The sequence below is a fragment of the Stegodyphus dumicola genome, chromosome 4 (genome assembly GCF_044657685.1).
Source record: "Stegodyphus dumicola isolate Sdum_Otavi_A_Nest chromosome 4, ASM4465768v1".
NCBI classification, from domain to species: Eukaryota; Metazoa; Arthropoda; class Arachnida; order Araneae; family Eresidae; genus Stegodyphus; species Stegodyphus dumicola.
This window is the reverse complement of record NC_140771.1, coordinates 191,891,148-191,916,154: the sequence shown is the minus strand read 5'-3', so window position 1 is coordinate 191,916,154 and position 25,007 is coordinate 191,891,148. Positions and strand designations below refer to the sequence as shown.

The following is a 25,007-nucleotide window of genomic DNA, read 5'->3' as shown; positions in this document are numbered from 1 at the left end:
ATAAATAAATATAGAGGTGTTTTTATGAATTATAACCAATTTCAAACTTTTTTAAGACAACTGAACAGCCTAAATGACTCAATTGTAGATTTAAATGATTTTAGTATAAGCGCTTAAACGCTATACTTAGCAAACGAATTGTAAAACAGTTGAATAGCTTAAGAAAATGAGTTCACTATTGCTATTATGCTACTAAATTAGCGAATGAAAGCATTTGAAATGAAGATAAAAGTGTATATGTAAATGTAAAAATTGATCATTTTCATCTATCATTTTCAGCGACCAGAATTTCTAATGAGTAAATGAAGCACAGTATTCCTGTCTTACATATACGTAAATCCCTATTCATATTTCGACTCACAAGATTTTTATGGAATTTTTGCTAATAATAATTTGTTCTCGGTTATCATAAGTACTATTATTTTTAACGTCATTTAATTCAAAATGTCAAGTCAAAATATAAAAGCTCTTAAAAAAGCAGCCTTTTATTTTTCATTTTTTTAAGTTTATAGATTTTATACTAACGTTAATTCTACAGAATACAGAACGGAGAGCCGATATACAATATTTACTTTTAGAACACCATATATAATGTTTATGAGATCTATTTTTAAAAAAAGTTAAATGGCCGCCTGCATAAAGTAATAAAGCATGTATATATTCGTCTCAGTTCTCAAACTCTAAACTACTGTTTTAAATCGTTAAATGCATAACTATTTTGACCACTCAGCGATCTTATGGAATCCATAAACAGAGCCCACGTTCATCGCTGTCGTACACTTCTGGGTTATGACTACGAAACAATCCTATTTTGGCATGCCAGAGACTGTCTTAGGTAATGACCGTTCGGTCACATACGTTTTGTTCTGTCTTTGAAATTCTTGTTGCGTTTCGTCTTGTCTAAATAAAAAAAAAATCTTTAAGAATGAAAACACCTGACGACAATCATTTTAGTTGTACTGAATATAGTTGTCGATGTTTTATGTAATTTTTTCTTCCTAAATCAAAAAGCATAAATATCGATATGCGATTTTTAAAGACCATTTTCATAATGTCAGAAATTTGAGAAATTCTTGAACGTTCTAAAATGTTGAAGTATAAAGCCATTTTTCGTAGTATTTATTGCCTAAGCAATGTAAGCTTAACATATGTAGCAAAAGCTTCTGATAGTACACCCAATAAAAGCTGTCCTGATTTACCATGAATATTATACTCGCTTACAAAAATATATAACGATCCATTCTAAAGCACATAAAACTGGAAGATATGTATAGATTAGATACCTTATATCGACTATAAACTTTAAAAGCAAATATTTCGAAAATTTACGAATATAAGAAAAGAAATCATTAATTTTGAAGATTCAATAACAAGTATGAATATTTCTATTAAATTTTTAATTTGGTCTCTCTCTGTACGGTTTTGCTAATAAAAGGTATCTGAAAATATTATAGATCATTGTAACACATCTCCATAAGGTTTATTTCAGAGAATATTTCGAGACTTTCTCAAAGGTAGAACAATACGCTGCTATTCCTCAGTCACTCGACGAAGAACAATGTTCCGCTCTTGTACTAAAATTCTGTCGTTTTTCGAAAAGAGTGTTATATCTCTGACAGAATCGATTATTGTTTGAATAATAACTAGGATAACGAAAGCCTCTCGCGAGAAGATTCAAAATTTGACACAGAATATAAAATGAGGATTATTTACATACAAAGCGCTCGAATCGGTACATTCATTACTTGAAATGTTTACTTTCAATACGAAAGTAGTTTCAACTATGCCAGCGTTAACTGATGTGATGAATAGTTGCAAATACTTGTTTTCAACTTTGCATTTCAAATAATATTTTCGAAGAGCTTTTGAGAGGCGACGCCTTATACTGTTGAACTTTCTCTTTCTCGACTTCAAGAAAGTAAAGTTTCTGCAATTACTATATATTTACATTTTCAAATAACACACAAATAAAACTTTCAACTTTACTGTTAATTTGCTATCGAATAAATATATAGCCAGCTGTTTAGATGAATTTAAAAACATGCTTCAAATTTTACTTTAACAAATTTTATCACACAGTCTTAAAAATGCGAATCTTAATGGAACTTCTATAGAAAGCATTAAATGTCAAATACATATATGGTACTTTCACAGGTTTCTCGACTTTTGTTTATCAGTACAATATTTCTCATAACGCATTTTTTCGATGATTTGTAATTTAGTTGGTGTGAGTTTCTGCTCTCCGGCTTTACCATTCTGTCATTGCTTCCTTTAGTATTTTCCCCTCTCTATATCATTTATTTAATTTATCTTCTTGATTCTCCTTCACCTAATTTTCCAACTTGTTTCTCAGAACGGATTGCTTTCTTTCTTATTTTATTTTTTTATTTTATTTCGAAAACATGTAACATAATCATGCAGATCTGCAATGTTTGCAAACATTGGCGTGCATTCGAATAAATTTCGCTTACTCTCCGGTATAAAATAGTATCATTTCCATTCTACGCGCTCGCATTCGCCTGCTAAACCTTTTGCTTCGGAAACAACACGTTAAGTGTCCAAAAAAGAGTTTTATGTCAGAGAATATAAAATATGCACTCCTTGTAAGGAGAATATACTTATTGGTTAAATTTGCTTTCCATAAACGTGCACGTTGAACTATGAATACATAGAATACATTACTTCAAATGCTTTAGATGCTTTCAGGTATAATTAATTCAGAAAATCTTATTCCTAAATTAAGAGTAGTTTTATTTAAATACTTCTTAATATAAAAACTTTTATTTATAATGTTATTTTTTTTATTATTTTGATTCAAGATGCATAAAACTTTATGACTTTAACGAAATAAATACAGAGTAACATATGATTTTCGTTTGGAAGCAAAAGCGATTACTGAAGCCTGCTTTTTGCATCATTGTTAATACAAGCATTTGACATTTCTAACATGACATTTTGTACTTTTTTACATCTTGAAACCTCCATAAATTGGTGTACTATCAGGCGGACACATTGCGGAATCTCAACTTCCAGATGTAGCTGTGACGACAAAATTTTCATCACTTTTACTGCTGTTTCGCTCTTTTTTACAGCATGCAGTCCAATAAAATATACTGCAATGGAAAGTCCAAGAGATGTTTCTACCACGTCTCGGCAAAACAGAATATAAAGCGGCTTTTAAATCACCACTTGCGGTAATTTAAAACCTGAGATATCGATACCGAAACACAGTACGTTTCATTTATAGAATAAATATTTCTGGATACAGTTTATAAATACGGTTAACTATATTTGGCTCTGACTGGTAAATACAAAAGCACTGTCATTTTACATTAGTTGTATATATTCGAAGTTCTGTCTTCTATTTGCTTCTAAGAGAAAGATGAAGATCTATCTCTAACTTTTTTTTACTAATATAATTCAATAAAGCGACTAATATCTTGTTCAAAAGGTTGCAACTAAAACTTGAATTTCTTGTACAGCTTTATAGAAATTTCATTGATGTTGATCAGAATCGAAGGGTATTTCTTCACCTGGCCCTCTTTCTTTTACCTATTCTGCCATCTAGAATTTTAACATAGAAAGTGTTTATTAAATTCTTTCTTCGCACATTATTCAATGGTAAACATGAAACCGATTTCTTAGCCCAAGGCTCTGTAGAGTTACCAGCGACAACGGTTTTGTTCCTAACTGTAATATCCATATTATAGCCAAGAAATCTGTTGAGACAATTCACCAAATTCTTTGAGATTTTTGAGAATTTTTATTTTTTTTCTTCATCAAGACGCGAAGACGGTTCTCGTTTTTGAATGAGACTTTTATCTGACCTCATTCTGAATAATAATAATTTAATCTCATGAACACAATAAATATCCAGCGCAATATATTTTACAAGGATACCTTTAACTTGATTGGGCACATACGTTGATTCAGCAAACAGCTGATGGAAAACGGTATCATATCGATCTTTAAATCTGGTTAGCTCATCCGCTTCGATCTGGAAATCGAGAAATCTAAATCTAAAGATTCTTTTAAAAGCACGTAACTAATGGGGGTAATTTTTTCCCTAATACGTTTGAAACACGAAAGCAAGCTTTCTTCCGCTGTTTGTATATCAATAAGTATGAAAGTTTTGCGAATCGTGTTTCAAAATAAAAAAAATGGTTTTATTAATGGATTTAAAATTTTGACAATTCTCTGAATACCAGATTTTCCAATTCTACAGTAGTATACATCATTTTTCCGCTATCATGAACGGCTTTAAGAATTAGTTTTTGCTTGCTTCCAGCATTAGTTGACAAAGATTTAATTTCTTTCACCTATCCTCTCTAATTAGTAACATATATTTTATTTTAATTAATTTGTGTCTCCAATGGGAACGGAAACATAAAAAAGAGATTCATTAAATATAGCGTAATGAAATGTACTTTTCATATGGAACAATAAAAAAGGTATACGCCAAATTCGTCTAATACTAAAACAGCATCGGCTGCTCCGATCGTCACAGCGGTTAGCGATGCTGGCTGAAGAATTAATCTACTCGGATTTAGTCCTGGAAAAGGCTTGAATATATGTAACTGTAAAATGTTTTTGCGACTTTCGATCAATACACAGCAAGCAGTAAATCAATATAGAGTAAATTCTCTCTAACTTAGAACCAACACAGTAATGTAAACCATAGATATAACTAGGAATAAATTAGACTATTATAATTCATTTCGAAGGACAGTATGTAGAAATAAATAATCAGATTTCCCGTGCTCGACTTCCTTGTGAGATACTAAAGATAAGCATATAAAACAAATTCGCAAGATAATTTCAAAATTGAGCACTAGAATTATGCAAACAATTTCTTTTGCATAAAAAAAAATTCAGATCCAAAAAAAGGGTCAAATCCGGAAAATAAAAATGGTACCTCATCATAGTTGAATATTTTCAAATATGCAGTCATTTCTGTTATGGTTTGTAACTTATAACAAATCTAGAAAATGATACTAAACTTATCAAAATGGATAAATGTACTTTGCTAAAAAAAATGGACAGTTCCATATCTCTTGTTCTACTAGACGTATTGTCGAAATTTAACTTGCATTTTCCATGTCTCGAAACTATAACTTTGGATATATATAGGATTTATATATAGCATTGCTCTAACATAGGCGTTGTGATACAAAATCAAACTTTTCTGAAACAACATACCAATTGTTTCTATATTTCGATTATACGACTCAAATTATGCCCAAATATCAAATTTTGTAAAATTTGATGACAAACTTACCGAGAACGTTAAAAATTATCACTTAAAAAATTTCACAATTAAAATAATTCACTTGGCGAACTTTTTAATTTATAGCAACCTATTTTCCTTTCCTTTTCTTCTTTGCGCATGAGCTGTAAAAATGTACATCGTTCATACTTTCAAATAATTTTAACGAAGTGCGTAAAGGACAGTTGGCGTTATTATCGCTCATCACGAATATGCCAAACTTCAAAACGCGTCAAAATAAAAATTCACGTATATCTTATGACATTTTGAATAAAAAGCTCTAATTTTGTACAAATATGCTTAGAAATACACGTACTTTATGACGATAATAAAACTCTTATTGCTTAAAATTCATTTTTTTTGTTTTGTTTTCGAAACATTTATAAAAATTATTTAAAAATACAAATTTTAAACATAAATCATAAAGAATGGGCGAATGTTACTTGTAATGAACCTAAGGAAGAATAAAATAAATTTAATTAAAAAGTGATGTACCAAATTCAATTAACATAGAGAAGCTAAAATTTGTACAGCTAATTTTTTAAAATCTACTACTGCGATTTTTTAAAACTTGGCACTTTGGCATAATTTAAGTCCTGGAATTGAAATATGGGAAAAATAGGTATGTTATTTCAGAAAATGGTCCTATTTTGTGTCAAAACACCTATGTTAGAATAATGCTATATATAAATCTAATATATATTCAAAGTTGCACTTTCGAAAGCTGGAAAACGCAAGTTAAATTTCGACAACCGGTCCAGTAGAACGCGGGATATAGAACTGTCCCAATTTTTTGTGCAAGATGTACACGATCGAAAAGTAATTTTCAGGCTGGAATAATATTTGTTTAATTTCAAGTTATAAAGCTGCTAGCAGAACAATAGTTCCATACACAATGCTTCTTCAGCGTAAAAGTATTTATGATGTAAAACTTAACAGCAGTTACCTTCGGCGCAGTAGCCCCCTCCCCACACACACTAAGTTTTTAGTATTCGAATTGGAACACTGTAAAGCGAAAGAAAGAAGATGAAACTGAATATTTTGAAAGAGTTTTAGTTAAAATGAGGAAGAATACAAAACACAATTAATGGAAGCTCCAACATCTGTCCATTTCAAAATAATTTGTTTCTTCAAAGAAACACGAAAACAAGCAGTCCAACTCTTGATAAAAATGTACATTTTTTGTGTTTAAATTAAATTTTAAATGTAGGAAATTTATGTCGCGTTCAGTTCAAAAACAGGTTATTCAATCTAAACCTGCCGATTTGACAACTTCTTAAAGAAGATGTAGGGGAGGTGTTAATTCTTCTTTTATTGCATTTCATTTTTAATTTTTTCAATTCTGCAAGCGTTGTTTTGAATTCCAAAACTGGACTTTCTTTGGCTAATGATTTAATATTTTATTGCTTTTCTCAAAAACATTACTCTTGTTGTTATATTATTTGGTATCTATCTATCTGTCTATCTATCTATCTATGTGTATATATATATATATATATATATATATATATATACATAACATTTTGCGGCTCCAAACAAATTGAAACACTAATCGGGCTTTTTCAGAAACATTTACATTTTATTTTAAAAGTTAACACACCCATTACTTATTTTGAATAATTAAGCAAATTGCAAAATTTTACATAATAATTTTAATATTTAAAAAATATTTTTAACATCATAAATATAGTAGTAATATTGCTGATGGATTCAGTTTTGTTATCACATTTCTTAATTTTTTATTAATCTAATTCATTATAGCATTCTTACTAGTTTTTGCATTGATTTCTTTCTAATAAAACTGGAATAACCCACAGCTTTCTCTAAGTACAAACATATGTTTTCCAACGGTTCGAAAACACACCAGCCCCAACCTTAAAATGACAGTCAAACTGAGAACCATCAGTAAAAATTAGCCACCATTGAACAACTGGATATCTTGTCGCAATGGTCTCAAAATGAGAAATTTAGTAGCACTCGGTGCAACATCTCGCTTTCTATGAATGGTTTCCATTAGGTGTAGCCTTACTTCGACATTAATGACCTAGAGGGCTTTTGGTTGTCAATAAAGGTTGTATATTACCTGGAATCTCAAGATCTTTCTTCATGTCCAGAACCTTTTGAATATATCCATATTGGGTTTTTAATTTAATAGCCTTGACTATGTATCCCTACAGTAGAGATCCTCCATCCGCAGTAGCGTTCCATAGAGAACCAAGGCCCTCATTTTCATAATATACCGGGATGACTTATTTCCTGTCAATAATTAAATCGCATCGATAGATGTGAACTTTGCAGCTCTTGTAATCGAGCGAACAGCTTGTTTTGCATCACTTCAAGTTTATGTGACGTAGATCTACCTCCTCGTGCTGCACCCTATAAACGCTTTGCGTCTAAGTGATCTACAGTTTTGGCATCCAGCATACCTATTCTTCGTCCAAGTACAAACATATCCATCTAATTAAGCATTTCCACTCAGTGGTTAAGGAATGGTTAGCAGTTACCAGGCCTCAGTTCCTTGCATAAGCTAGATAACCTTTGCAAACTGCACTCAAACATTCATTATACCTAAAAAAATTAAACCATACTACATTGTATATGAAAATAAGTTAAAATAATAATTATATATAAGAAAAGTACTATTTTAATAAGGTGTGAGATTTGAGGATTTTGTGAGAAGTGCAAAAGCAACAATAATACAATTTGCAGTTTTGCAGCTTAGGATGGTGGTTCGATGAAACCATCGAAACTAGTCCTGTGAAAATTTTGGAAATATAACGCTGATTTTTGTTGTTTGACTTCTGAATTAGTATTTATTCGGCGTGTTATTGTGTCTGAATTCTGAATTACTTCTTACTTATTTTTAACATTATACTCAGTACCCTATTTAAAAAAAAAAAAAATTGTAGGAATTTTTCAAAATTATTTCGTTCATTTTTCATATTCACATCATTCTCAAAATAATTAAATTCAAAGTTTTTTCAAACAATAATTCAAAAGCATAGTTATTAACTCAGCAATTAAAAAAAACTTTTCTTAAATAAAATAAACGCACATTTTATTTCGTTACTTAATTTATTAAATATAATTATTAAAAATGATATATTTTGATACCATAGAATTATAATAATTTTCCTAAAGCAGTGCTAAATTTTTAAAATCTAGTACAGTAAGATAACAGTGTTATGTTTGCAGATATCATAATAATAATAATTATTAGCAATTTCTACATGATTAAATTGTACACATTTCTAGCTGCACTAATTATGAACACAATTTGTTCATAAAAGCACTTACGGAAAATTTTTAAATACATACTACAATCTAAAATTTTTTGCATTGAAATAATGTCAGTTTAACACACTAGTACTGAAAGAAAATAATTATAAACTAAAGGATAAATTTAACAGACGAATAACGTCTGTTAAATTTATCACATATATAATTGAGTTACATCCTTTAAATAGAAATTAGCGGAATTCAAATGCATTGAGTATGTGTAGTTATTTTTTTAATTTCGGGACCCTCAGTCGTTGGAAACACTCATAAAATCACTTGATATGTGCAATGTCTTGGATTAATTTTTCAAGCACTGATTTTTTTTCACATTGAATAGAGCAAGAGCGATGTATCTTATGCATGCTGAATAAAATAAAATCGATAGTCTTAGCAAATCGTCAGTCCTTGTCATTATAATCCCATATATGAATTTCCCATCCATACTTACGACATCCTGTCGACTAGATTGTAATGAAGCAAACTTAGATGTAATGTTGCAGAAATATTGATTGCGCATATATTGATCAATAATGAAGAGCTAAGTTGGAAGCCGAGGCAGATTCAATATTAATTTTTATTTCAAGTGACATTTTGCGGCCCCCCGAAAATTAGTACAGCTATTGTACCTTTTTGGAGTCTTTATATTGTTGCGTGCGTACGGGTTTGTAATGGATTGCGTGCACTCAAGACCAAATAAAATTTATTTTATCAAAAGAAACGCCTTCCAGCTCTGGACATTTCATAAAAGTACTCATACAGCTGTTTTCAGCATACCATCCAGAGTCAGTAGTTAAACTTCAAACAACAAAGTGAATCTAAAACGAGAAGCTGTCACGGATATCTCAGTACTCTGAACTCATCTCTGAACTAACAACCCAAAGGAGATGTTTTATCTGGTGTTACATAGTTTTCACCTGGCCTCCGAGAAATCTCTAATACGTACAGTTTCTCAAAATTTCTGGAAGGTATAATCAATGAAAGTTGCATCTAAGTGACTCATACGGTTACAGTTACACATAGGGATCAATTACAGTTATTCAATTACAGTACTAATCATAGTTACACAGTGACTGGTCCAAAACTTCGCCCAATGGTCGCCATGTTTAGCGAATTTTGGCGATTTCTCGCCAAATTTTGTATACAAAAATTAGTCGCCAAAATTATCACAAAGTGAGCGATATCTCGCCAATTTAGAGAGATAGACATTTACCTTAATTTTAAACATACTTTAATAAGACCAATTACAAAGACCAATGGTCGCCATGTTTAGCGAATTTTGGCGATTTCTCGCCAAATTTTGTATACAAAAATTAGTCGCCAAAATTATCACAAAGTGAGCGATATCTCGCCAATTTAGAGAGATAGACATTTACCTTAATTTTAAACATACTTTAATAAGACCAATTACAAAGACTGTCATTTTATTTTTCTGGTACAGATTCGTCTCATTCAAGCATTTCATGTGGTATTATACAACATTTACTAGAATTTCACTAAAACTGTTTACATACATACAAAATTCCTAAGGTAGAAGAAAACAGAGAGGCAACATCTTAGCAAGAACAGAGGTAGAAAGTGCGCAGTTACCCAATTTGTCAAGCTTATTAAATAAAAGTTTTCGGTTCTCGAAATTTTGAGTTAACTTCCGAATTAGTTAGTGATTATTATTTGTCGTAGGGTTGGATTAATCTAGAAATGACAAAGTCCAGAAAAGGTATATCTATTTTTCGAATGCAGAGAGAAAATATACAAATTAAAATGAGGAATTTAAGGAATATTTAAATTATAACCAAGAGAATCCTTAATGATAAAAGTTTAACAGAACTTAAAACGTAACAAATTCAATTCAAACAAATTAGATTCAATTTGGTAAAATATCACATTAATTTTGGAAAAAATGAATAATGAAATTCCTCAGATAGTGTAAAAATTATTCATCACCAACGGCAAATTTGAAGTAGGATTCTGGGTAAACAAGGGAAAAATTAAGTTAACGTTATAAGGTATTTCTCCCACTTTTCTAGGTGCCTTAGGGGTGTAGTGGTTCTGCACACTGGGGCGGTATTCCAGAGGTCCGTGTTTCGATTCCCAGCGAAGGCGGTTGCATATTTTTCCTCTTTTCTGCTTCCAATTAACCTAATGACTCTACAAGAGGCGCCCGAACTAAAAGGGTTGTTGATGATGATTCTCCGCACCAAGGATTTGGCGACTAGGTCCTCTAAAACCCTAGTCGCCCTTTAAAAAGGGAAGTATATAAGGTATTTCTCCCACTTTCCTAGGTGCCTTCGTGTTGTAGCGGTTCTGCACACTGAGCCGGTATTAAAGAGGTCCGTGGTTCGATTCCCGGCGAAGACGGTTGCATATTTTTCATCATTTTTGCTTCCAATTAACCTAATGACTCTACAACGTCTTTTCAAATATTTGAATAGTACTACATTTTCACCTTTATATGACTGACTTGCAGCAAACTTTTATTACTTAGACCACACATCAGACGTAAACAACATTGCTTTTAGATCTCATCAGTTTTGCAGTTCAGTTTCACTGTTAAACGGACTGACTTACGTTTTCCATTATTTACCGGAAGAAATGAAATACAAACCTCATTTCCTTAGGTAATCCTCCATGAAAGAGCATCGCTCCCTTTGTAGATACGTATCGTGTTCTTTGCTTTAAGCAAATAAACCACCTTATATCCAAGCATTACCATTTTTTCCTAGTCGAAAGTTCTTACCCTTAACCGAATTATTAGTCAGTAAAATGCATACCCTAAATTTCAAATTTTAAAGTGATATTCAAAGTTTAGGAAAAGTTTCGGGAAATGGAAAGATTAGTTTAGCTATTATTTATATGAGAATTTTGTTTTCAAACGTCCAGAATTAGCTTTCTAACAAAGACTTAGCTGAAAACAAATACAGGAAAATTTATCATAATGGCATTCGGCAAAGTATATTTTAATTTGAATGAAAGAAACTTCTTTCGAGATTTTGATTAAGCGAATAATTTTTACATTCAAATTTTAATTAAATGGTTAGATTTTTGCAATATAACAGAATACTCCAAATGCTAGAATACCAGCAGGATTTCTTCCTTTGTTCTATTGTTTCCTGAGAAAGACAATTTAAAGTTTTCCATTCCTGAGATTAATTCTTAATTGCAAGCCTGAAAGTAAGACTTAAATAGGAATCTAATTGTTGCCATTTTACAAAAGGGAAACTTTTCCGCTTAGTTGAGATACAAACTTTAATAGTAATAATTAATTATCTAACTGGAAAATGCTTTATACTTTTTTGTTCCCATTAAGATCTTATTCTCTCATATAATGACTAAAAAAAATGAATTCACATTGAAATAAATTGTAACTAATCTGAAGTTTAAATATCTAAAGTCGTATGAATTAATTTTTAATAAATAATTAATTGAAACGGAGAAAAACTTAACTTTTTCTCCTTTGGGATCTAACAGCTTACTGTAATACGTTTTGTTTTTCTTCTCTCGTTAAAAATCCGAGTACTTAATGAGAAAGAAAAGAAATAGTATATATAAACAAAACAAAAAATCAAATCGTAATTAATTACATACAGAAGGAAGTACATATATATTTCCTTCTGTATGTAATATATATATATATTGCCTTCTGTATGTAATATATATATATATATTTCCTTCTGTGTGTAATATATATATATATAGATAGATATGCATGTAACTAAAAAATATGTAAATCAAAATTATAATTTAAACTAACGGTAACCCCTTGATACCCCTTCTTTACTCTAAAAATCGTAATAACTTTTCTGGACTGTGTCATTTCTAGATCAATCCACCTTGCATTGCTTCCGTAACGTTAATAACGTAGCCAGTTGGGAACTTGAACTCAAAATTTCGTGAACTGAACCCTCTCTAACCTAAACCAAAACATTCTCTTGGTGAGCCTCCATACTGAATAATATCGCATTCTAGTTTCAGCTGACTTGCAGTCAAGATGCTACTTCCTTCCCTTCGCTTTGTCGTATTGCTAACTACGCTGTTATCTAAAATGTGATATTCTGCATGAAATTATGGTCTGCGTACTTCTCCCATAATTATGGGTGAAGAAAAATATAACTTCGGTTCGTGTCCATCAATAAAAATTATATTCAGTTCTGTCACGCCTGTCTTCAAGTCTCTCCTTCAAGTGTCGCCTTTCTAATTATGCAGTAAAGTTTCTTCAGGGTTATAACTCCGAGAATCATCGCCAATCCGTTGCAGCTTACTCCAATTCATCTAACAACACACACACACACACACACACATATACATATTGTAAGATGGCTCTGTATAGATATATTTATTTATATATGAATAATTTCCTTTATACTATGCATGAGTCCCGGAAAAAGAATACAAAATCATGTAATTTGCCTCTTGAAATAGTTTGACCACAGTTTATTTAGTGTCCACGAAGGTTTTTCTCCTTATACATTGAGTTTTGATTTGAACTTATGATGCCTATTAGTGAAGCTGTTTTGCACGTTTATGTTAATTTAAGTTTAATAGTAATAAAACAGTTTTACAGCATCAAGGCACATTTCAAGGCATCATATTGTAGAGTTAGGTTTTTATTTTTTATTTTTTTTTTTTTTTTTTGGAAGCACGTAAGATGAAAAATGTGGAATCTCCTTCGCCGGGAATCGAACCAAGGACCTCTGAATTACGCTCAGCGCGCAGACAAATACACCAAGAAGGCTTGCTAGGAAGGCGGGAGAAATACCTTATATACTTCCCCTTTTAAAGGGTGGCTGTTTTTTTCTTTTTTAGGGGACCCAATCGCCAAATCCTGGGAGAGGAGAACCATCATCCAACATCCTTTTATTCGGGCGGCACTGCAGAGACATTAGGTATTTTATGAAGCAGGCTAGATGAAAAATGAGCAATCGCTTTCGCCGGGAATCGAACCAGGGAGCTCTGAATTACTCGCTGAGCGTGCAGTCTTAGGAAGGCTCACTTTGAAGGCGGGAGAAATACCTTATAAGATAATTAAACAGTAAGCAATGTTGATAACAGCAACTATTTTCCTTCATAAAATCATCATCGTCCAGTTTAATTTTTTAAATAAAATAATGCATTAATATGGTCAACATATTTTACTGAAAATGTGTTCATAGATGTTGTATTAATTTAGGGAGTTTTTCTCTTATACTAGAATGCTATATTTTTGTGTCAATAGGAATAAATTTAGAAATTAAGATTATTTTTCTGCTTCAGTATCAACAGTACTGAATCTCCCATATGCTTCCGAAGTACGTTGAGTTTAAGTCATAAGTTGAAAATATCATATAGTAATCATGCTGCAGAGTATCAGAATATTTTCTGCCTAAAATATTACAGTAGCCTATAGCTGGAAAATAATTTGACGGGGATTTATAATAAAACTTAAATTGCCTTAAATTATTCATAAAATAATATACTGAAGGTTAAAAAATAGCATGCATATGCAGGTATAAATAGAAGCTATCAAACACCTCTGTAGTATCAGAAATGTTTGAGATATGGTATATAGTTTGCTTTGTTACCTTCACCTTCATGTACTGAGCTTAAAGCATAATTGAAAAGCATAAATTTGAAGCTTAAGCATATTGAGTTCTAAAAATTTTTATAGCATCGAACTTAAACTGATAGTCAGAGGACTGGAATAATTCAGTAAAGGGAAATATAAATTTCGCTACCCTTCTACTCAAGTTAAAGGTAACCTGACAGAACGTACTGTAGTACTATCATTGATTGTTTTAATGGCTGTAGTTTTCTCTAGCAAATTGCCATTAACTTCACCATTTATTCTTTAAATTTATTATGCATTTGTCCATCTGAGAAGAATCAACCTAAATTTATCTCCCAGGGCCTGAATTCTTACTTGCTTCACATATTGCACCTAGCACGTATTGCTAAAACGAAAAAATTATAAAGATGGAGAAATTAAATTAACATTTATTTCTGAATAATTCTATATCATACTATTGAAGTTTTCTTAAAATATATTTCAGTACAGAGTGAGGTATTTTCTCGATGAAACAGAGAATATATATATATATATATATATATATGTATATATATATATGAAATAATAGCAAAGGAAAAGCTGGACACTGTCGATACGTAATACCCAGATAGATCGTAGATGGCATATTGGAGAGGAAGATTGTCTGATTGCGTCGTAAGCTAAAATGTTAATATCTAAGAAACTTGGCTGTAAAGGCAGTTTTAATTCCATTTTTATTTTCCAGTTGACGTTTGTGGCCACAATCACTTGACACTCTAGTCGTGTCTTTTTACAGAACATTTACATTTTTGATATTATTGCAACATCAAGCAAGACAGCGAAATTACATTCTAGCAGGGTAGAGAGCGAAGCTGAAGTGCGTAATTATGAAAGGTGCACACGAAAAGAAAAGTTTTGGTTTAAAGTTACAGTTCCCAATTATTACGTCATCAGCATGCGTTGCGCAGGCCATGCAAAATGATCTAGAATTGACGCAATCCAAAGAATATATTACGATTTTTAAAACAGAGAGCGAGGATGAAAGAGTTACCGTTAGTTTAAATTAATATTTTGAATTGCATATTTTTATCTTACGTATATATATATATTAAGTATATACTCTAATTATATATATTATAAAAACTCTTCCACAGTTAAATCAATTACTGTTTTCCTCTTCAACCTAAAATTTAGTAATTCTTTCAAGCAATGTGCAAAGTATAACTGGTACGAAAATATCTGCAATAAAAGCGACTTTTTAGTACGAAAAAGGTATTAAATTGGGGTATTATTATGCTTTTATCCAATTATCAAAAGATTTTAAATTTCAAGAGACGCATTTTAAGATTTCTTCAATGTATTAACAAACTTTCGCGGCGTTCTGCATATTGAATTCCAAAATTTGAAATGCTTTTGAATCTGCTTTCTTATGTGCGATTTAAGAAATCAATATAATGACACAAAGACGCTGAAAACACGGATTATAAATAAACTCGTCAGTTAATTGCAGCTTTTTCCTGCTAAAAACTGGAGTAAAATGACCCGACTTTGAACAAAATTCAAAATCTTCTAGTAATAGTTGGATCATTGCCCGAGTTCTTCTCACTTTTCTATCAATAAAATTTTGCGAGCGCTATTATATTCCTTTATAAAAAAGAAAACACTGTCTGATATTAAATTAAATTTATTGTTTGATATCACCTTTCTCATAATAACATCGTCTTTTAACATTCAGTTTTGAGTTATTTCACATTCATACATGGCCTACACAAAAACTGGCCTTTTATTATTGCCAAAACCCAATCTATCATTGTTAATATAAATTTATTTGAAAAATATTAAACTGAAAATAATTCGTTCAGTAATCATAAATAAATTTAATTATTATCAACAATAATGAATAGACAGTAAATATTATAAAATGCATGTTTTATAATAGTTGTCATTTCCGCAGCTGTAGATCTTTTCCCTTTCAGGTTTCAATTGGAATTATTATTTAATTCTTTCTTCTATTATTTAAAAGAAGGTTCAGAATACTCTTGAGGAATTCTAAGATTTTACAGAGTTTAATTTATGTAAATACGAAGCGAAACTTTTTTTTATTATTTACATGCTTAACAAGTAAATAATAAAAAAATAATAATTATTATTTATAAAATATAATAAAATATAAACAAATACAATATTTATATAATTCCAACTATTTTTGTTCAAATGCATTTCTTGAGATTAAAACTAGACTGTATAACTAACGTTGCTACTCCATAGAACAAACATTTTGGACATGCAAATTTAGCTCTAGTTAGTAATTGATACCCGAGAAAAACAAAACAAAGATTTTTTTTTACAAAATTAAACAAACGATTGTTGAAAAATATAAATACTTGATCTATCACAAAAAGTAAGAGTTATAAGCTAAAACTATCCATAGAAGTAATTAGACCTTCATACTAATTCATAGAAATATACTCGTGGACAAATTTTCTTAATCACAGCAGCCTCATCAAAGCAGTTTTGTTCAAAACATTTGGCTTATTTATGAGATATCAAGATTTCATATATATAAAAGTTTTGTCAGTAGCATTCGATTTTAAAATTTCGATTTTGGCATTACTTGACTGCAGTTAATTTGTCTTTATCGGTACCTACAATACCATTTTAATACGAAGCTCATTATTCTTTGTAATCTTAATTACGTTATTGAATTCATTTCTCATTGAGCTTAATTATATTATGCTCCATAAATAACGCTAAATAATATGAATTCAAATTCCTTATCGGTGATTAAATTAAAATTTTTTGACAAAGCTTACAATTTTTAATTAATACACAGATTTACATAATCAGATTTTGAGACATTTTATGATTTATGATTTTGCTAATTTATTTACCGTTTTCAGAGCGATAATTTCTTTCATCTCAATTGTCAACCAGCGGCCGAGCGGTCGCTGAACACTGAACAAAGTCGCTGAACACTGGTAGTTTGGTCCGAGGTTCGAATCCTGCGAACGGGCTGGCTGCATGGGTGTTTTCGTGGTTTTCCCCATGTGTAACGTGTATAGAGCCAGTTTCCCTTAGAATGTCTTCCACGCAGGCATCCCTCCCCTTGGTCAGATAGCCCTCGAGGGTTTGCCGTAATTAAATAGCCTAATCTAACCTTTTATCGCAATTTACAAATGATTAGCAATTTTTAAATATTTAATGCTTTGAATTTTTTAAAGAATGTTTTCGGAGAATTAGTCAATTGAGTAATTAATCACAAGTTATATAAAAGTTCATTTCACATGAAAATCGTAGTTAGCCTTTTTTTAAATGCAGACATGCGAAAACAGTTTCAAAATCTTTTTCGTACTGGAAAAAGTCATATAGTCGGAAGATATTTAGATAAACAAGAAGAAATTGATAAGTTGCCGTAATTAAAAAAATTTGCATATAACAAATAAAATCTGAGAATCTGATTTAAAATAGCGCGCTGAATATTGAATATAGAAAGTTCTAAGGCAACAAGTATCAACGGAATATTCATTTCCAGGACTAGTTCTGAAGATTTTAAGTCTAGAAATTTATTCTTCAGCTTCAGAAATGCAGATGACGGAAGAGAAACGTGTTCTCAGATTACACAATGAGAAGAAGGAAGTGAAGCTACTGGCGATATCTTTTGATCGCATTGGGATCGTTATCTAGAACAGAAAGATTTTATGATTGTGGAATGCCTCTAGGAAACCTAATTTGCCTACGAAAGATGTTTCTTGAATAAATAATTTTGACTACAGAAGTATGGAAAATAGGATTTTAAAGATTTATGTGTTTTTTCCTCCCCAGTGTATGCTTCGTGTTCTACTGCACAAGTGTTAAAATACACTTGCTAAGAATCATATATATCCCGGGGATTAATGCTGGAATGTGATCTTTAAGTGTGGAAATGAGCATTTTTTATAAAAAACACTAGCTTAAAGATGAATTTATGTTTCCATTTTCATCAACAGATAGCACCAGTAGGTTGACTTCCTTCCTCTTATTGTTATGACCTGAGAACAGTATCCACTTTCTCATTTGCACTTGTGCAGATGAAGAAGACGACTCTGTATTTAAACTTTCGAAATTAAACTTGCAGTTTTCAGAATATTACGCTGGTTCTCGTTGCTTTCTGCACCTCTAAAAACATCTGTAAATTTTCAAAAATGTAAAATAATGTAAATCTTTCTTAACATGCGAGAAATAATGCAATAAACTCTGAAAGATAATTCAGGTAATATTTTGAAGTCTTTTGGTAGCGAAAGCATCAGTCTGTCTGAATTAACTCGCGTCTGAGCTGACTTCAGCTGGTCGAACTCAGGTTTATATAGGGCATACAAAACAGGCTTATATAGGTTTGCATGGTCTTTAAGGAAATTCTGAGAAATTCACGGTTAAGAGTATCAGAAAGTTGTTTCGTTATTTAAATTTCCAGAAAATTGCTAAATGGGTGAAATCGCCATGTATCATCAACCTGGCGACAATATTTGCGTCTGAAGCTCATCAGGTTAGTTTGTACCTTGTGCTCTAGTTGCGCACATTATTTAGTAATTTCTCATAATAATAATTATAAGTAGCTTTTAATTACTTTTTAATTAATATAGTTATTACCCTCTTTTTTGACTGCTACGTTGTGATTCACTAATCATTTTAGACACTATTGTTTTAGATAAGTTATTTTTTTCTTTTCAAATCTGATATAGCGAGGCACTGGTTATAACGAAAAAAATTTCGGTTTCTTGAAGTCCCTTATAGCGGAAATCGACTGTTCATATATATATATATAAGAGTGTAATACTTGTTCATCTATTCGTCATGCATGCATATGCTTTAACTAGCTCAAGATTAGAGGTAGAGTATTACAAAGAGGATTTGTAAAAGTGTGTTTCCAATAAAACTGAATACTTATTCCTTAGGCTTCGAGAAGTTTGCCCCGTGAGTAAAATATCAGAAAAGATAATTATCTCTTCTTATTAGTAATAAGCTTGCAGTTAAAAATGTCTCGCTACGGATTTTTAAAAGCTGCGCTACGTTATACCATGCTTGTTAACTAAGCAAGCATCAGAGAGCAATGATTCAGTAAGTACGCAGGCATATCTGCTTACTGCAGAGTCTTTTTTTTAATACAACAACTGCTATGTTAGTCAAAAGGGTTTTCACTTAATTTGATTAAAAAATATTGATAGTTGTATAAAGTGATGATTTACTCTTATAGCAATCTTTCAGAACAAATCCTGCTTGGACAATGAAGCTTCTTTATATCTCTTCTTGACTCAGTTTCTTCTTACTCACACAAACTCAGTTCAATATTTGTTGTACTTTCATTTTTATATATCTGGTTCTAATAATTATAAAAATATCCTGTTATTGCGTCTCTCATAATGGGTAGGCAGAACAGTATTTTTGTTAAGAAGCAAACGGAAAAACTCAGACATATTGATCCATAACAAGAATGCTCGCATTAAATACAATAATGTATACGATACTTTCGCGTGGAACTTCGCATTTATTATTTACGATATGCCCTAACAAGAGCTCTTATATTTCCATAAAAAGGATTATCTTTCTTACTTCCATAATATACACATGTGACTTAACATTTTGTCATTTGTGTTTAAGATAAAATGTTTTGCATTTTATTTAGAAATGAAATAGTCTTTTACGTAACAATCGTATATTTATTGTCTTATCGCTAAACATTTACCTCTGGGACAAGTTTGAAATACTTAATCATTTATAATGTGTTTTTCTGTTTCACCACCCAGCCGGTATAATAGTTAGTGGCGCTGACTGCCGTATCGATGGGCACAGGTTCAAATCTCGGAGAAAACATAGATTTTTTGTAAGTGTAAAGGCGCCATCAAACCGCCCCCCTCCCGTTGTGTTCTCCCTTAACAATAGGGCGGAATTGTACATGTACTACAATTGGTAAATTTCTGGTGCCCCTTTTAATTCCACCTATACCTGTATCTTTGTCCTTCCATTAAGTTTATTTTCATTTGAGTGGTAATAATTTTCATAAACTGATATTTGAAGCATCTTTATGAGATAAAATTAGAGAAATTCAAATTGAGTGAACAATATGCCTACAAAATTCCAGATAATATGTCCTTATAAAAGAAGACCTGACCCTGCATTAATCCTTCTCCGTTAACTCATGCTCTGATTTACTTATTGATTAGGCTACGTAGCGAAATTTGATCAAACGTAAGCTGTTATCTACAGTCTATACACTCATCCTAAACGATATTAGACCCATTCGTTAAACAAAGACATAATGGCATCGACCAGAAATAGCTATCCGGGTCATTTTAAAGAATCACAACCTTGTTAACTAAAATAGCACGCAGAAGAATAAATGTTAGGGATACTGAAGTAAGAAGAAACAGTGAAGGCTGTACAAATTTTCAGCATTAATTACGAAGATCTGAACAGCACCAGCTGCAGCAGTGAAAATGATAAAGAAGGAACATGAGCTTATGTGATTAAAATAGCTCTTAAGTATTTGAGATTTTGATTAAGAACTGAACTACGTAAAACACTTGTAATTTCTAGAGGTTTCTCACTTAATATTTATGATTAAGCGGTTAAAAAAGCGCTCATTTTTACATAATAAAGAACATTTTCCAGTTGTGATAGATTCTAAAAATTCTGTAGTTATTCCTTTCGTTTCTTAAATTAGCAATAAAATTGCATTCCTTTACAGAAGGTTAACTTTCGTGCGTGTTATGTTTCCTATTATTAATCGAATTCGAAGTTCCACATTTAAAGACCCCATTTCGGGTATAATCTCCTTAGTATATAAAGAGTATTCCCTGCCAGCGTGGTTTGATATAGGGTAAAGTTTCTCAAGTCGTACCACAGCTTAAGGGGTCACACGACCCTTGAATGAGTCGAAAGATGAATTTTTTTACCTTTTTTCAATCTTGTGCAACTTTTTTAATTCTTATCAAAAATACTCAATATTTTGTTCATTATTAATTTAATGTCTATTCTTTAATTAAATGTACTTGAAATTTGAAAATTATAATAAAAATTGTAAAAACAAATGTTAAATTATAAGACATTTTTCACATCTAATTAATCTGTACGCACACTGCGCGCACATGTACAAGAAATTTTTTGTACCAAAATGTTTAATTTTTCTTTTTTTATGCAGAAGAATGTTTGAGAATATAACTGAACTAAAAATATTACACAATTCATGCATTTTTAATTTTTTATGATATATATATTAAATATAATTTTTTTGCTATATTTTGATTTTTACATACCTTATAAAATTGAAACATTTCATTAAAATACCAAAATTTTAGTTTAATTAATTTAGTGTAACATGATAATACTATGGTACAAATTCCATAAAGATACATTAAAAAGTTTTTGAAATATCATGCGCGACGCATTAAAAAAACACGTTTTGAGATAAAGACCTGTTTTATCTCAAAACGTGTTTTTTTAATGTGTAAAAAGTTTGCATCGCTATAAAAATGAGTAACATTGTGACTTAACTCGTAGTATTTGGTACCTAATTTGTATTTTATGCTTTTTGTTTGTGTTTTGAATAAAGTTAATGACAGAATATATATTTATAATAAGGAAACTGCATCTGAAAAACAATTAACAATGCATTGTTTAATGAAAGTGATGACACAGTCAACCGTTATCAAGGATACATTATTGCAGATAAAGATATATTTTTCATATACATGAAAGAGAATGCAATGTGCAAACTGTGTTATAAACCTATAAATATTTTTGAGAATAAAAATATAATTAATAATCAGTTTCTTGAACAAGATGTTTAAATTTTTCTCGACACACATAACTTATCACAAAATACTGTTACTATTCATAATATTTATATACACAAATTAAAAACCTCCAGGTTCATACATTATTCCTTCTTGATCAATTTGCTGATGTTCTAAACTTGTTTTGGATCTTTTCCTTGCTTTTCGTGCTTCTATAGTGTTTTGCATTGCTCTCTTCTTAGCAGTATTTACACGTTTCATATCACTGCGAAGTTGAGATTTTATTGCATTTATACCTGGATGGATACCCATTTGCCTTATGACAGATAGCCTACCCTTTTTGCCCATGTTAAATAAAATTGCTGCTTCATATACAGCAATTTCTGCAATTCGTTTCCCAGATCCAGAAGTTTTCGGACACATCTGCCATATGAGGGAATTAAAAGATTCATTTGGATTCTGAGTGAAGCTACCAAGGCATCGTTTCAAAAGATCTGGACTTGATAAAGCTTTAAAAACAGGTTTTATAACATCCATGACTGAAGATGGCAAAGTCACTTTATGATGAAATTTACCCACTGAGCCATTTGAAACTGCTTGTTGATATTTACACCATGAGTCTGCACCAGCAGGACAAAATGTATGTAACGGTTCAGCATCAGTTGATCTCGTATGAAAATAAACTGCCCAAATACCCTTACGCATTTCATCAACTGACAAAGCATTTGAGCGAATTGCATTTCCATAATACTGAGTCAGCCTATTTATCATGGTGTCTGTCAGTCGTCCTTTGCCTGATAAAGGTTTACCGTCCTCCAGCTTTTTACATCTATAGTCTTGTTTTAGCTTTCTCAGTCGAGTTCCCATTCTTTTTTGTACGTGACCAACACATTCAAGTTTTGAAACAGTTTCATCATCATATGGTTTGCTGTCACGTATAGCAGGGAATGTTCTAGAATCACCATCACCAATATAATTAATATATTTGAGACCTCTTTCAGCTTCTGATCTGTGAAAATTTTTTATCATACCATCGACTTCCATTTTTCCTGAAGAACCGATATGATTTTTCTGACAATTTGGCAAATGTTTCATTTGCCACTCTTCGAAAGCTTTCCCAGATTTTTTTGCTTTCCATAGATCACATCTTTTACAAGTGGACGAGAGAACTTCAACATCTAAAACCTTCCCTGTTTCAGCACCTATTACAGATCATACTCCAATATGTGAAGTATGTCCTCTCGTTTTCCATGTTCCATCACCACTTACGGTGACATAATTTGATGCAGTTTTGCATGCCTCTTCTTCTGCAGCAATTTTCATACTTTGAATGGCGACAGTTTTTGAAGCTGCATTTATATGTTTGCAGATTTTGTCATAAGCATTCTGTGTCACAGGTTTACCTAGATCCATTACACCACAAAATGTTTCCAGAGGTTCCAGACCTTGACCAATGCATCGCATAGCATAAACAATTCGTCTGTTTAATTCAGGAACATTTTTGTGTTCACCAATCAACTTTGAATTATTGAATTCTGTTTTAAAACTACACTTTTCACATTTCACAGAAATTGTTGAAAATAATCCAAAGGGTTTTCTCTCAGAAATATTGACAGAATTATAGCACAATTTGCACATTACATTCTCTTTCAAAAATGCAAACAATATGTCTTTATCCATAATTATATAGCCATAAAAACGATTCATAATGTCAGTATCACTTTCATTAAATAATGCATTGTTAAGCTTTTTCTCGGATGCACTTTCTACATGTTCAATTTGAGTATTATGGTCATCACCTGATGAAACCAAGCTTTTATCAGAAAGTTCAGATCTGATATTCGTGTAGCGGTTGCCGTGGAAGCGACGTTTTTTAGCTCGCTTCCCAGAAGCTCTTTTATTATTTGCCATCACAAATATAATATATAAATATACTTATTATTGCAGCAAAAAGACTAACGCATCAAAAATTCAATATACACCAAATAAATGCTGCAAACGTCAATACAACTTTGCAGAATCAAACAACGTAGTAATAGCTTACGGAAACACGATGTAAACATTCAGAATAAGTATTAAGTTGAGTAGAATCATTGCTACTGATTGCTGACGAAATAAAAATAAGACTTGTAGGCTAGAATGTAGCAACATTCAGTTATATAATGGCTAGGACAGCTGTGAGCAAATGACGTGTCCCTTTAAATGTTTATTTACATACGTGATGAAGGATTCTCGTGTCAGTGACCTTTACGTTTTTAATGATATCTCCTAAACTACACGGAATATTTTAACACGGTTTTTTTTAAGTGCGCAGAAATGTTCAAACTAAAACATATATGTTTTTCAAAAAATCGATATTTTTGAAGATTTAAAGGTCGTGAGACCCCTTAAGTCTTAATGTTGTCCCTAATAACTTGCCAACTGCGCGCCCTGTGACAAAACCAGTTCCGCCCTAGTCGATCATATTTTTTCGCATCGTGTTCGACTCCCTGTAATATATGTGAGGAGGACTGTGAAGAGAATATGATTCAGTGCCAATTCATGTGCTACAATTGACAATAAAGTTAAAATAATATATCTTTGTGAACATTCTTGTAATTAATTGTATATATAAATTAATTCAGGAAAAGAAAGTGGTTTTGTCACTGCCCAATTTTGAATGTATTACGACTTAAACTATATCTGGTACGACTTAAAATACTGATTTTTGAAGTCATATTAAGTTCGTGTAGAAAACTTTTGTTAATTTAATCGAAGGAAGTAGATTGTATGGAATTTTATTGTAACTAATATCAGCAACGATAACACAATATATTATTACCATGCATAACTTGAATATTTTTCATAAGTCCTGCGATTTATACCTACTTTTAGGGGGTACGACTTGCGCAACCTTATTCTGTATTAATCAAACTAAGAGAGCTTTGAAATAGCGTATTAAGAAGCATGAGGCGTATGTTAAGAAACATATGAATCTTGTATTGTCAATCAGATCTTCCATTTTTGCAGTCAAAATTATACAAAAGATATCTAACATTGATGAAATAAATTTTCCACATGCGTTTCAAATTGATAAAAAATCTTTCAGTTCTAGTTAATTAACTTAATTATGATCGTAGCATTACCTCCAGATCTAAAGAATTTTTTTTCATAGTTGTTTTCAGTTTTTGTCTAT

General features: G+C 31.3%; 2 protein-coding genes across 2 annotated transcripts in view; both read right to left on the bottom strand.

Annotated features, from left to right (window-relative positions):
* Positions 1–22,927, bottom strand: part of LOC146997784 (uncharacterized) — a 29,024-nt gene extending 6,097 nt beyond the window's left edge. Inside the window, exon 1 of the mRNA XM_085814397.1 lies at positions 22,129–22,927. Within this exon, the coding sequence (XP_085670523.1) occupies positions 22,129–22,927 (799 nt within the window). The remainder of the gene's footprint in view (positions 1–22,128) is intronic.
* Positions 22,928–23,044: 117 nt separating this feature from the next.
* LOC146997783 (uncharacterized) lies at positions 23,045–23,917 on the bottom strand. The gene has a single exon (XM_085814291.1). The coding sequence runs from the start codon at positions 23,741–23,743 to the stop codon at positions 23,045–23,047; it is 699 nt and encodes a 232-aa protein (XP_085670417.1). The 5' UTR covers positions 23,744–23,917.
* Positions 23,918–25,007: the final 1,090 nt, after the last annotated feature.

What these genes read in the sequence shown, in the direction of transcription:
- LOC146997783 (XM_085814291.1), bottom strand. Translation starts at nt 23,743, where the DNA reads ATGGCAAATAATAAAAGAGCTTCTGGGAAGCGAGCTAAAAAACGTCGC.